Source organism: Sorex araneus, chromosome 8 (assembly GCF_027595985.1).
Source record: "Sorex araneus isolate mSorAra2 chromosome 8, mSorAra2.pri, whole genome shotgun sequence".
Classification (NCBI taxonomy): domain Eukaryota; kingdom Metazoa; phylum Chordata; class Mammalia; order Eulipotyphla; family Soricidae; genus Sorex; species Sorex araneus.
This window is the reverse complement of record NC_073309.1, coordinates 26,559,111-26,572,994: the sequence shown is the minus strand read 5'-3', so window position 1 is coordinate 26,572,994 and position 13,884 is coordinate 26,559,111. Positions and strand designations below refer to the sequence as shown.

Sequence of the window (13,884 nt, the reverse complement as noted above, 5' to 3'; positions counted from 1 at the left end):
TTGATTAGATAGGTTTTGTATATACATATATATGTGTTTATATATGTGTATACGCACACATCTGTTTTATAGAAAACCCCAAACCTCAAATTCGAATGGGAGTTACAGCTCAACAGACTGAGCTGGTGTTTTGCATGTGATTCAATCTCACTAGGCTGGGTTTGATCCCAGCATGGCATGTTCTTCAGGATCCCCCCACAGAGCTGGGAATAATAGCCTTCGAATACTGCCAGGTGCCCTGCAAAACAAAAGAAACAAACAAAATGAATTTCTTTTTGATCAGTCACCTTCTGTGAGAGTCTCACACCCCTTTTCACAGGTCCTAGCGATAAGAATGGAACTGCTGCTGAGAGTAGTACATTAATCATATATGGGAAGAAGTATCTTGAACCAGAAGTTGTATGACAAATAACACATGAGTTCCTGTTTTAGTTTCTATGGTTTTTTTGTATTCTGCTTTTTATTGATGTCTAGCAGTTTGTTAGTTTTCTTATTTTAAAAAGTAAAAGAAGTTAAAAATTGCTTGACAGTATGACTATAAAGTATTGTTAGACCTTAACAGATTATCGTTACAAATATATTACTTGAAAAGTAATATGATTGAGACAAACAATTTTGGGCCTTTTCTATGAAGTTTTATGAAGTTTTTTTGCTTCTTGTATAAAAAAGGCATTACAGTAAAATGGTTTTGTGGATTGCATTTTATTATTCCAATCTATGAAAATGGTATTGTTTTAATAGTATTTTACTTAAATATCCAGGGAACCAGAGCTATTATATCTTTATTTTACTTTATTTTTCCTCCTTAGCATCAATCCCAAGAGTTAAAAAACCACAGAAATTTGTTGAAATATATTATTTCTTAAATTTATTGTAAACAAAATGACTTTGCTTTTCAGAGATTTTCTTCATTTTCTTTATATTCATCTATGTAAATTTATTGCGTTTCATTTAATAGATATTTATATGAACGAATTGATGGAAGAGTCAGAGGGAATCTTCGACAAGCTGCTATAGATAGATTTAGTAAACCTGATTCAGATCGATTTGTTTTTCTTCTATGTACGCGAGCTGGTGGGTTAGGCATCAACTTAACTGCAGCTGATACATGTATAATTTTTGATTCTGATTGGAATCCTCAAAATGACCTTCAGGTAAATAAATTTCTTGACTAAAAAATCTTTTAAAGTTCCTGTTACTATTTTTAATAATCTATCTCTTTCATATTTTACTTGACATTTTTATTTCCCAAAGAAATATCTGTGCCAAATAAAATAGGTGAAATAATTTTAAGTCAGTGAAAATTAAATAGTGATTATATTTTATAAACTGTAATAAAATAGTCATAAGTTACTAACTTCTAAAAGGATTTATCTGCTTGAATATAGTGCTTGTTCAACGCATATTATGTAAAATTATGAGAGATTTAAACTTTAAGAACAACTTACTGTAATAAAATTTTCAAGATTTTACTTATAAATATGTATTTGCTTATTTCATTCAATCTTCTCAGTTATCATAAACTATAGCATGCATAGAATTAAGATATAACCCAGTGTCTCTTTTTATAAAATACTATAGAAAGTTGGGGCATGTGTAAACTTCATAGAAATTTTAAAAATATTATAAATAGAGTTGCAGAAGATTTACATGTAGGAAAGATGTTAAAAGAATAAAAAGTGTAAGAAAAAATTGTTTTTTTCTTATTAATTTCACTACAATCAATATTGCCTTAACTAGACACAATAGCAAATACAAAATTTCTTTCAGTTTGGTTTTGGGGCCACATTTGGCAGTGTTCAGGGCTTATTCCTGGCTCTGCTCTCAGGGATCATTCCTGGCGGGGCTCAGGAAACTGTCTGGGGGAATCCAGCCCAGGTTGGCCGCATGCAAGGCAAGCACCCTACCTGCTGCACTATCACTTCAGCGCATATATTAATTATTCTTGATAGTAAAACTTTTGATAAAGGATAAGTTTTATGGGGATGCAGAGATAGCTCAACAAGCTGGGAGCACATGCTTTGCTTGATGGATGCCAGAATTCATCCTCAGCACCGCATGGTCCTCTGAGCACTGGTGGAAGCAACCCCCAAAGCGCTTATCTAGGAGAGGCCCCAGAATCATCGTATGTACCATCCCAAAATGCTTAAGTAAGTAAATAAAATAAAGTTTATACCTGCCATGTGTGTGACGACTTCAAATTATAGAAGTCCCCCTGGGTTTGATCCCTGGAGACAGATACACACATGATTATATCAAGGGGAAACTGTCCCTCTAAAATGCCAATTAGTGAATAATTTAGACATTGTGGGTCAGATAAGCTCTCTGTTGACCAGTATTTTGGATTGGGTTTTGTTTGTTGGTTTGGCTTTGGGGGCTACACTTATCTGTCCACAGGGCTTTTTCCTGGCACTCTACTCAGAGGACCATATGCGTGCCAGGGATCCAGCCTGGGTCGGCTGCACCAGGGGCAAGACAAGGACCCTAGCCATTGTGCCATTGCTCCAGACCCTGTTCCAGTTGCTTTCAGTCTTTGTTGAGTACATTCTTTGTGTCAGTCTTGCAGGAGCTTATTTTCCTATTGGCTGTTGGAAACCGCTGATTTATATAGCCCCTTTTTTCCATGGTAGTCACAATTCTCACTTATTTGGCCACATTTAGTTCAAAGCTACAGCTTCTTCCTTTCTAGGTTAGACCCAAATCACAATTGTTTTCTTCTGTAATGCAAAGTTTTATATCTTCCGAGGGTGTGTATAACATATAAAAGTTGATTTAAAGTAAATAATACAGTACATGTGGAGGGACTGGAGCATTAGTACAGTGGGTTGGGTGCTTGCCTTACATGTTGCCATCCTGGGTTCGATCCCCAGCATCCCACATGGTCCCTCGAGCACAGCCAGGAATGACCCCTGAGCATCATGTGCTGTCGCTCCAACCCTCCACACCTGCCAAAAAGTGTGACATGTGGAACCTGAGAAGGAGTGAAAAAATTGTCATATTCCTCGACTTTCTCTCTCAGTTGGCTCTACTCGTTTAATGCTAGTGTAGATCTAGTCTTTGGAACACTCACTTTTTATATCAACTTTTTAATTTAATTTTATTTTTTGAGACCAATTTTTAAAGTAGGTTTTTATAGTTTGCTGTACCTTAAGAAAGTATAAGCTGTTACTTCAGAAATTTCTGTTGTAAAGGGCACAAAAAGGGTATGGAATCAGTGAGATCTCGGGGAGCAGAGAGGTGGTGCAAAGGGCTCGAGCACTTCCTTTGCTTCACCAGAAGCAACCCCTGAGCACTGCGCCCAGAGTAGCTCCCCCAAGCACCACAGGGTAGTCCCCACTCCCAGAGAAGCAAAACAAAGAATAAAGATGCTAACAAAGGGTAGAGCATCAAATGCCACCATGAGTTTTAGAGCCAAAATTTATTATTTAATCATCTTGAAATAATTGGGAGTATTGTTAATAGTTTGAAGAAAAGATACTGGGAGAGCGAGAAAGTACCCAGACATCAACCCAGTGAAGCACAAAGAATGTGTGTCTGTGTGTCTGTGTGTGTGTGTGTCTCCAGGCATAGAACCCAGGATCTTACATATGTGAAGCATACGCTCTGCCAGTATGAGGCTGTCTGTAATTTGTGATGTTGTTATTATCCAACATGTTTAGATAATTCTGTTTTAATAAAATTGGGGTTATCTTACATTTTTATCTCCTGTAAAATTCCCCACTTAATTAAAATACATTGGAAACTTGGTTGATAATATACTAAATTTAGAAACTTGGATTCGTTTTCTTGGGGGGGTGGTGAACTCGCCACAGTCCTTGAAAGGGACCCTGTGGTGCTCGAGACTGGTGTTTCCTGATGCAGAGCAAACACTAAGCCCATTAGTTCTCACGACAGCTCCAGGCTTGATTTTAAGTTTATAACCTGCGTTGCTTTAAAAATATAAAAATGGCAACTAAAAATATTTTTTTTTCATAATGTTTTTTGGGGGGTTTTTGTTTTGTTTTGTTGTTGTTGTTATTGTTTTTTTATGTAAACTCCCAGCGGTGCTCAGGACTTACTCCTGACTCTGAATTAGTCATGAAGTACTCCTGGTGGTGCTCAGGGACTATAAGGGTGCCAGGGATTGAACCAGGTTCATTCACGTGTAAGGCAAGCACTTTATCACCTGGACTATTTCTCCAGCCCCACTCATCATAGTCTTTTTTTGCCTAGAATTATGCCTTGTGACTCCTTTCAATAAATGATAATCCTTCATAGAGTTGTATTCTCTGCAACAAGCTTAAATTTACCTCATTATTGATTGTGGACTTATCTTTCTAGTGGCTATCTTTATTTCTTGACAAAGTTCATATCTAATTTAGTATCAAAATTCTTGTATAATCTTTGTGCTATTGAGTTAGTTTATTACTAAGTACCTTTTGTATCATACTTTTGTGCTGTTTTGTAAAATAAGTTGAATCTATAACTTTTCATTTTTCATAGGCTCAAGCTCGTTGCCACAGAATTGGCCAGAATAAGGCTGTTAAAGTGTACCGACTAGTAACGCGTAACTCGTATGAGAGAGAGATGTTTGACCGAGCCAGCCTGAAGCTGGGCTTAGATAAGGCTGTGCTACAGAGCATGAGTGGAAGAGAAAGCAGTGTTGGTGGTGTATGTATATTTTCTTTCTCACCTGGAGCTTTTATGTTATTTTTGTTGGCATTTAATACTCGGTAAATCACTTAATTGATCCATACTGAACACCAAGCTAGTAAGGTTTTGTTTTGTTTTTTTTTAATGACACTTTTCAGCATAGAGCTATGTTTTGTTAATACTTTTGAATCCCGATTTCTCTGTATAGCGTCAGTGTTTGTGAGTTCTTTAAATAGGGTTCTTAGAAAACACTCTTCTGTTTCAAGATAAAAACGGTCTGGTTTGCTTTTATTTATTGTTTTGGGAGAAGGCTTCCTAAGGCAGTGTTCAGGTTGCCTGGGGGTCTCACCAACAATTTGGCTAAACCAGGCCAGTGGTTCAACAGGACCTGCAGTTGTGGGGATTACCCGGGCCACCCACCGCGGTGCGCCCACGAATGCTCAGGAATCTTGTAGTGATGGGAATCAGATCTTCGTAGCATGCTGCCTTATTTGCTCTGCTTTTAAGACATATGTATCATAGTGAAAAGGAATTTGTTAGATTCTGTGTATTGTTTCAATAGATATTTTCTTGTATGTGGGGATTGGTTTTGTTTGGTTTTTTTAGTGTAAAACTACTAGGGTTGACTATTATTTTGTTATTATTTTTTGGGCCATACTGGGTGTTGCTCAGGGATTATTCCTGGCTCTGCTCTGAGGAATCACTGCTGGCAGGGCTCAAGGGACCAAATAGAATACGAAGGTTCAAATGCAGATTGGGTGTGTGGACATGTCTTACCTGCTGTACTTCTCTCCAGCCCCTCCTTTGGCATTTTTCTTCAAGGTCACGTCTTTTGTCTTTGCTTATGACGACTATAGAACTTTGGCACTAAAGAACTTTAAAATGTTATCTTTTCCCTATTTGGTTATTTATGTATTAACTGGAACCATTTGGCCAGATAGTGAAACTATTTTTTTCTGGTGCCACACCCGGTTGCTGGAGACTCCTGCCAGCTCAATGCTCAGGAATCACTCCTATTGGTGCCAGGGATTGAGCCCAGGTTCCCACATACAACATATGTGCTGCAACCCACTGAGCCATATCACCCAGGCCCCCAAATCTTATTTTTTTCTGCTAGTAAAAAGGACTCAGTAAGTTCATTGTATTGTTTGAGAGAATTCTCTTCTGTCTGTATATCCCATTCTGAGTTCTTTGACATCCCTTATTTTGGGAACTTTAGAAAGTATGCCGTTGCCAACCTGGTCTTCTCTTCCAGATTCAGCAACTTTCCAAAAAGGAAATAGAAGATCTGCTTCGAAGAGGTGCCTATGGTGCCATTATGGAAGAAGAAGATGAAGGTTCAAAATTCTGTGAGGAGGACATTGATCAGATCTTACTGCGTCGTACAAAAACCATTACAATTGAGTCAGAAGGACGTGGGTCAACATTTGCCAAGGTAATATTAGAATGCTATTTTATAAATACATCAGTTAATGTTCCCTTACTCTACTATTTGTTGAGCTTCTACTAAATGTTTCAACAAACTGAATTACCCTGAAAGAAATAGATATTTTTCCCTTTTGTTTTCTGATATCATGTCAGGTTTCACGTATACTCTTCTGATGCTAATGAAATGGAACAAGCATAATTAATAACTGAAAATAATTATGAGTACAACTCTAAGTAGAACATATAAAATCAAATCTAGATATTGTTGAATATAAACACAATACACACATACATCCCAAATTAGAACAAAATACAAGTAAAATGCTTAAATTATAACTATTATAGTGGTTAAATCACCTTGTATTCATGTGCTGATTTAAAGTGCTTAGAGGAAAGAAAGGATTTTTAATTTCATTTCAAATATTTAAACCTAATTTGAAGAGGGCAACATGAAATTTCTTAAAAGGAAGATCAGAATTTTCTAACTACATTTATATTCCTTCCCTTTTAAAAATTTTCTTTTTAATTAAAAAAATTGCTTTTTGGTTTTTGGGCCACACTTGGAGATGCTAAGGGTTACTCCTGATTCTGCACTCAGGAATTATTCCTGGCTGTACTTGGGAGACCATATGTGATGCCAAGGATCTAACTCAGGTCGCTCGCATGCAAGGCAAGCACCCTACACATTGTAGTATCACTCTGGCCCCCGTTCCTTTTTTTTTTTTTAATGGAAGCATAGCTTATGTTTTATAATTTATCTAAAGTATTCATTTTATTTTCTGTCCCATTTGGACTGATTCATAGAATTTTTCTCCTTTCACCTTGACTTTCTTTCTATATTTTCTTCTCCCTCCCCCTCACTAATTTCAAACTGCAAGTTTTTATTTTTTATTTATGTAGAACACTATGTTATAGCAGGTAGTACCAAGTGCTGTACCAAAGATAATGATATATGTCATCAAATGAAAAATCTTTTATTTTGCATTCATTCAACAAACTTATGAAATCTGTGTCCAGTACTTTACTAGATGCTGGGACACTAAAAGGATTCTAGTTGTTGAAAACAAAAAAAAAGTAAAGGAGGAAATTGAGTAATTCTGCATAAAATGGAAGAAAAGAGAATGAGGAAAGCCTTTGCCGAAAAACTAGCATTTGAGCTGAGGTTTGAAGGAAGTGTGGATATCACTGTTACAAAAAGTTATGAATCATATGTTGATAAACTACAAGGAATGTTTTAAGGAATATTTAATAGGTATGTATGAATGTACAAACTGAATTAAATGGAGATGAAAATTATGGGTATGGAAGGTTAGATCCAAATTGTGAAGGGCTAAAAGAAATTCCATTTTGAAGAATGAACTTGATCCTAAGGCACTTAATAAGCTTCCAAAGCCCTTCAAGCAGAAAATAAACCTAGTGCAGTCTAGTTGGAAAGTTTAGGTATGTTGTAGAGAGTAAGATTGAATGGAGAAAGACTAAGACAGAAACACAAGAGAATGTGTGGGAAAAGATGGAGTAGCATAGTGGAGACACACTTGAATTAACTGGAGTTAGTGACCAGTTAGAAATTTGTGGAAGTCTCAAAATTTCCAGTTTAAAAAGAATGCACAAGAAAGAATTCATATGGGAAAAAAACTATTGGAATTGTGGTATTTATAGGGTATCTAAGTACCTAAGGGAGATGTGCAGGATACACATAAAGGATTTGAAAAAAAAAATTACCTTTTTTTTTATAACAAATAAAACAAAAGTGATTTAATTGTGAAGTATCATTTTCTCCAGTAGACTATGGTTGATATAACTGTCAAGGATTTTTTTGGTAGCAAAGTCAAAAAGATTGTTTTCCAGTTCATATAAAACACACTTGTGTTGGACTGGCTAAATCTCAAGAGGCATGTAGCAGTGAACATGTAAAGCAACTTTAGGGGCCAGAGCGATATATCGTTCAGTGGGTAGGGCACTTGTCTTCCACGTAACTGGCCTAGGTTCAGTCCCTGGCACCCCACCCCAAATGGTCCCCTGACCACTACCAGGAATGATCCCTTAACCCAAAACCAGGATTAAGCCATGATCACCACCAGGTGTGAGTCCCCCCCCAAAATTTTTTTTTGGTGGGTTTTTTTGTTTTGTTTTGTTTTTTGTATGGGGGATGTTGGGAAAGCACACCCAGAGGTACACAAGACTTACTCTGGCTCTGCACTAAGGGATCACTTATAGCAAGTTCAGGGCACCCCGTGGGGTGCCAGGGATCAATCCTGGGTTAGCTGTGTACAAGGCAAGCACCATACCTGCTGTATTGTTGCTCCAGCCCCAAAAATAAAACAAAAAAAAAATTTCTACCAACTTTATTCGAGGAACATTTTTCATACTCCTGAAAATTTCTTTCTGTAGTAATAGAGACTTGAAAATATTCTTTTCATACATTTTGGTATGAATAAAACTTGTTTTGAGGCCACATCCAGTGATGCTCAAGGGTTGCTCCTGGCTCTGCACTCAGAAATTGTTCCTGGCCATGTTCTGTATGGGGTGCTGGGTATCAAACACAGGTCAGCTGCAAGCAAGGCAAACACCCTACCCACTGTGCTATCACTACAACCCCTCCTCTGTATTGTCCTTGAGTCTTTCCCTCTGCTGCGTGCAATTTCTCTCTTCTTTCCTCTTCCAAAGACCATTGGAATTGCATGTAGAATCTGCCTGGATAATCCAGCCTCATCTTACTAACACTGAGTCCTGACTGCCATATAAACATTCTCACGTTTTCTAGAAGTAGGCCCTACCTCTCTTTGAAAGCCATTATTCAGCTTTCCCTACTCATCATTTCAGTTGAAATAAAAGACTATTTTTAGAGGTTTCAAAGTAAAACGTAAGTTGTAGGACGGTATAAAAAGGAATTTCTACCGTCCTTTTCTCCACCCCTTCCTCCCTTTGATGGCGTTCCCCTACATGTGGGGCTGTATTCTCACCATGGTGTTTACTAAAGGTCACACTTGTTTGTTTGGGGGTTTGCATGCATGCCTACCAGAGGTCAAACTCTTGGTTGAGGCCCACTAGTTGGGCTGCGGTGCTCACTGGGATCACTGGGGCTGTCACACACGTGCTTGCCAGCGGCTGTACGTCTGGGCATGGCACTTGCACATATGTTCGGTTGCAGTGCTTCTTCCACAGCTCACACTCCTTTCAGGAGTGCTTATGCACAAGCTGGCTGCAGCGTGGCCAGAAATATGTTGTGCACCAGGGCTCCTCAACTGCAGAATTCACTCTTGGATCTTGTGGGATACTGTGGGTTTGAACTTGTGACCATGCACTTACAGAACACACTCCCAACCCCAGTGCTAGAAAGAAATGTAAGTTCATTTCATGAAAACATTTCGTTTTCCCCGTCCCTTGTATTTCATCAGCACACCTCTAGAAAGCACCCTTTTGCCTTTCGTTTTATAGAAACAGTGAGGGTCCGGCAGTTGTTGGTTCGGGCCCGGCAGTTGTTGGTTCGGTCCCGATGGTGTCTTGGTTGTATCTGGGGTTTCCCGGCGCATACCCAGCAGTGCACAGGGGAGAATGTGGCTTTCTACCGTGTGGTTTTACACCTTCATCCCAGAATGCACTTTAAAAAAAAAAAGTTTTAATCTGAACCTTCACCGAGTCTAAGAATTTTAGCAATAGAGGTGAATGCACTTTTTACTTTGTAAGCAAAATGAACAGAAACTGAAGATTCAGTGACTCATTTTTGTTTATTTCTCACATCTTGTTCATTTTTTAAGGAGGTAGCTCTCTCACAATATAAATTAAAGTAGATGGGGCCCAGAAAATAGTGTGTATAGGACAGGGAGGCCTGAAAGTTGTTTTATTGAATTCTTAATATTCATATAATATTTCTAGAAAACATATTTTTACCTTGGATAAAAGATTTATTCTTGCTTTGTAAAGGTTTGAATTGAATAACACTTATTTAGCCCTGCTCTAAAGCTCTATTCCTTATTGGCATTAAATGAAGTAATATTTCAAATAGATTTTTTTTCTCCTACGCTTCAAAACATATTTTAAGTCTGCTATTAAATTTTTCAGGCGAGTTTTGTGGCATCGGGAAACCGAACAGATATTTCTTTAGATGATCCCAACTTCTGGCAAAAATGGGCTAAAAAAGCAGAAATAGATATAGATGCCATCAGTTGCAGAGTAAGTATTTCTTTTCCTATGTTAAAAAAGATACATGTTGAGATACGTGACTAACATTTTAATTTTTTAATTGTTAGATTAGTGTGTACTCCTTTAAATCCAGTGCACTGACAGGACCTTCCTGGTCTGGTCATTGCTTCTGTTATCATTTGTTCTCTCCTGCTCTAGTACTTGACCCTACATTTATAATTACATGCCAGGCCTCTCTATCTCTCGTCTGCTTATAAATGGTAATTCCTTACATTCCTAGCATATCCTCGTTCTTAAACATTTCTGTCCAGTATGACTGCTACAAAGCTTTCTCTGATTTTATTTGTTGGCATCTTGTATCAAGAAATATTTATTTTTTGAATAGCATTTATTTGCTTACACATTCATCTGATCCTATACCTTCTGGCTAACTTCACTCGGCAGGATTCTCTCCAGACCCATCCACACAGAGGAAAATTGCATGATAATTATCTTTTTTTTTTTTATAGGCAAGTGGTATTCCTCTGTTTGTGTATATAGTTTCTTTATCCAGTCATCTCTGTTCAGTACAATTTAATTTGTTCGAGACAACTATGGTGACATTTTTCACCTTTATTGAGGAATTTCATTAATTTCCTAGCTTTAAATAAAGATAAGGAAACAGTTCTTCACCCACAGGGAATCCATGATTTTATGGACCAGATGAATGTGTAAGCAAATAAATATAGACAGAGAAAGGTCTGTCATGTGGGATGTGAAGAAACATGGTGGAGGAACAGCAGGTGCACAAAAGACACAGAAACTGAGAACTGGTTTCCAACTGTAACTGGTTGATAGTTATTCCTTTTTTTATGGGTTTCTTGTAAAAGTATAAAATTTGTTTCGACATGACAGTCAAAGGACCCTCGAGTAATAGCTGTTAACTTTTACAGAACAGCTTGGTTATTGACACACCAAGGATTAGGAAGCAAACCAGACCTTTCAGTGCTACGAAAGATGAGTTGGCAGAGTTATCTGAACCAGAGAGCGAAGGCGATGAAAAACCCAAACTCCGGAGACCCTGTGACCGTTCCAATGGCTATGGGAGAACCGAATGCTTTCGAGTGGAGAAAAACCTGCTAGTCTATGGGTAACAAAAGTGTTTTTGATGTTTATGGTTACTGCTGTTAAGTGTATATATTTCTTTATTTGATAGAATCAACAAAATTTGTTTTTATCATACCTTGAAGTTCTGTGTTCGACCTATATATTCAGTGGCAGATTTTTTTTAACCATGCTGCAGATGGAACCCCGGGTCTCACATGTGCAGGCTCTCTTCCTCTGGGTCACAGTCCTTATTGCCTTAACTTTGCATGCTCGGTAATATTAAAGGGATATTACCATTTTCCATTGTTGAATAAAATATAGTAGGAATTTTATGCCATGACTCTGCATTTTATTCATGGGGGGAAAGTTGATTTAGACAAACCTATATAGGACAAGATGTGTTTTTTTGCCATTTTCAGGCCTTTGTTCCATGAATTAAGTTTTTCTCTAGAACTTGACTTAATATTGCTGTAACTATACCTTTTGTGTTTTGTTTTGTTTTGTTTTGTTTTGTTTTTTAACCAGATGGGGCCGATGGAGAGAGATTTTATCTCATGGTCGTTTTAAAAGGCAATTAAATGAACATGATGTAGAAATAATTTGCCGTGCCCTCTTAGCATATTGCCTTGTTCATTACCGAGGAGATGAGAAAATTAAAGGCTTTATCTGGGATCTCATTACTCCAACTGAAGATGGACAGACACGAGAGCTACAAAACCATCTAGGTAAGGACATTCTCTTGTTTTCTGTATGGACTCAGTTTTTAGATATATAAAAGTTGTACTTCATTGGGATGGGGGGTAGTATGTGCGACCACATTAAGTAGTGTTTTGGGGTCTCTCTGGCTCTATGCTTAAGAGTCTCTCCCTGCAGTGCTCAGGGACTCTGTTGCTGGGGTTTGTCTGGGGTTGGCCACATGCACTAGTTCATAAACTGTTGGTTCCATTATATGTCTTGAGAGATATTTGCATTTGTGTTTCTGTCTCATTTTTTATACTTGTGCTCAATAGTTCATGGTATAAATAGTTCATAATTTAGTAATGAATATTTAGGAAATTGTCAGACCTACTAAAACAAGTTGTTTTTTTTCTGTGAAGATTTTATACATTTCTTCATATGAACATGAGTCAGTCTTTCACTAAAGAAAATACTTAGAAATGAAATTGAAATGTAACCTATATACTTTCTTAGTACCGGGAATGTGATTCACAAATATACAGTGTCAGCATCTCTCTGGGTGCTTCTCAGAAAAGGAAGATCATTTGTCCTCATACTTACTGACTAAAAAATTGCATTTTAACAAGTTCCTCTATATTAATGTTGAGAAACATTAATATATAATTTATATTTTTTAGGTAATGTGTTTTGGTATTCATGTGGCTATCAGTTTACAATTGTATTAGATAAATACTTCTTTTTCTCCATAGCCTTGCAAATTAAATGTTCTTTATAAAATAATTAGGACAGGGGCTGGAGAGATTGCACAGCGGGTAGGGCATTTACCTTGCACATGGCCGACCCAGGTTCAATTCCCAGCATCCCGTATGGTTCCCTGGACACCGTCAGGGATGATTCCTGAGTGCGGAGCCAGGAGTAACCCTTGTGAATCGCCAGGTGTGACCCAAAAAGCAAAAAATTTCAAAAAAGAATCTCTAAATGGGTGTTACAATTTTGTTCTGTTTAATCAGTAAATACCTGTAAAATTTCTGCTATATGTTTCTCGTACAAGGTGCCAGCAATATTAGGAGCAGCAAGATAAATAGGATCCCTGAGCTGATGATCATTTAGGCCACAAGGACAGATATAGTAGCAAGTAGATAATTTAATCAAATAATTATGGATGGTGACTAGTGCCATGAGTAAATCCAGTGCTAAAATTAAAACAATTCCAATTTTACACCATGTGATCATTAGATGTCTATCTCAATAGAAGTCAGTGAGGGCTGGTAAATGGCTCAAAAGGCTGGAGCACAGAGCTTGAATGTTAAGAGCTCTTGGTTTGATCCCCAGCACTATACAGTCCCCACGCACTGCTAAGTATGACCCTTGAGCATTGCACTGAGAATAACCTGCACACTACTAGGTGTGAACCAAAAACCACCACCATAACCAATGAAAAATATAGTAGGGAGAGCTGACCTCTGGTGAAGATGGAAATTTACACAAAGCAATTGTACTGTTCTTTGAAACCTCATTTATTTGTAAATAAAGGGGAAAAAATACTGCAGTACTTAAACTTGATAAATTCTGCAGCACTGAAGACCTAAATGATTTTTTTCCTTTTTTTTTTTGCTAAATCACCATGAGGTAAATAGTTACAAAGTTGTCCGTGATTGGGTTTTAGTCAGTTAGAAAATAGAGAAAACAGAGATGTTCTCTAAAATCCACTTGCTGTCAGTTGAACATTATTTTTGTATCTTGGTCACCTCCTCCCAGGTTGTCATGAATTAAGCATATTACTGACGTCTAGTGAGTAGAGGACAAAAGTCACAGTCTGCAAGCTCGAAGGGTGGTACAGATTATAATATCAGTGACAAAGTTAAAGACTATGCTATATTTTAAAAGGATTAGAAACTGCAAACAGGGTGGGAGGAA

The 13,884-nt window shown here is 37.5% G+C and overlaps 1 protein-coding gene across 12 annotated transcripts in view; it reads left to right on the top strand.

Moving 5' to 3' along the window:
• CHD9 (chromodomain helicase DNA binding protein 9) overlaps positions 1–13,884 on the top strand; it is a 230,944-nt gene that overhangs the window by 168,756 nt on the left and 48,304 nt on the right. For all 12 annotated transcript variants that reach the window (XM_055145071.1, XM_055145070.1, XM_055145074.1 and 9 more), the window contains 6 exons: positions 959–1,154; positions 4,483–4,650; positions 5,888–6,067; positions 10,123–10,233; positions 11,136–11,332; positions 11,815–12,014. In XM_055145071.1, the coding sequence (XP_055001046.1) occupies positions 959–1,154; positions 4,483–4,650; positions 5,888–6,067; positions 10,123–10,233; positions 11,136–11,332; positions 11,815–12,014 (1,052 nt within the window). The remainder of the gene's footprint in view (positions 1–958; positions 1,155–4,482; positions 4,651–5,887; positions 6,068–10,122; positions 10,234–11,135; positions 11,333–11,814; positions 12,015–13,884) is intronic.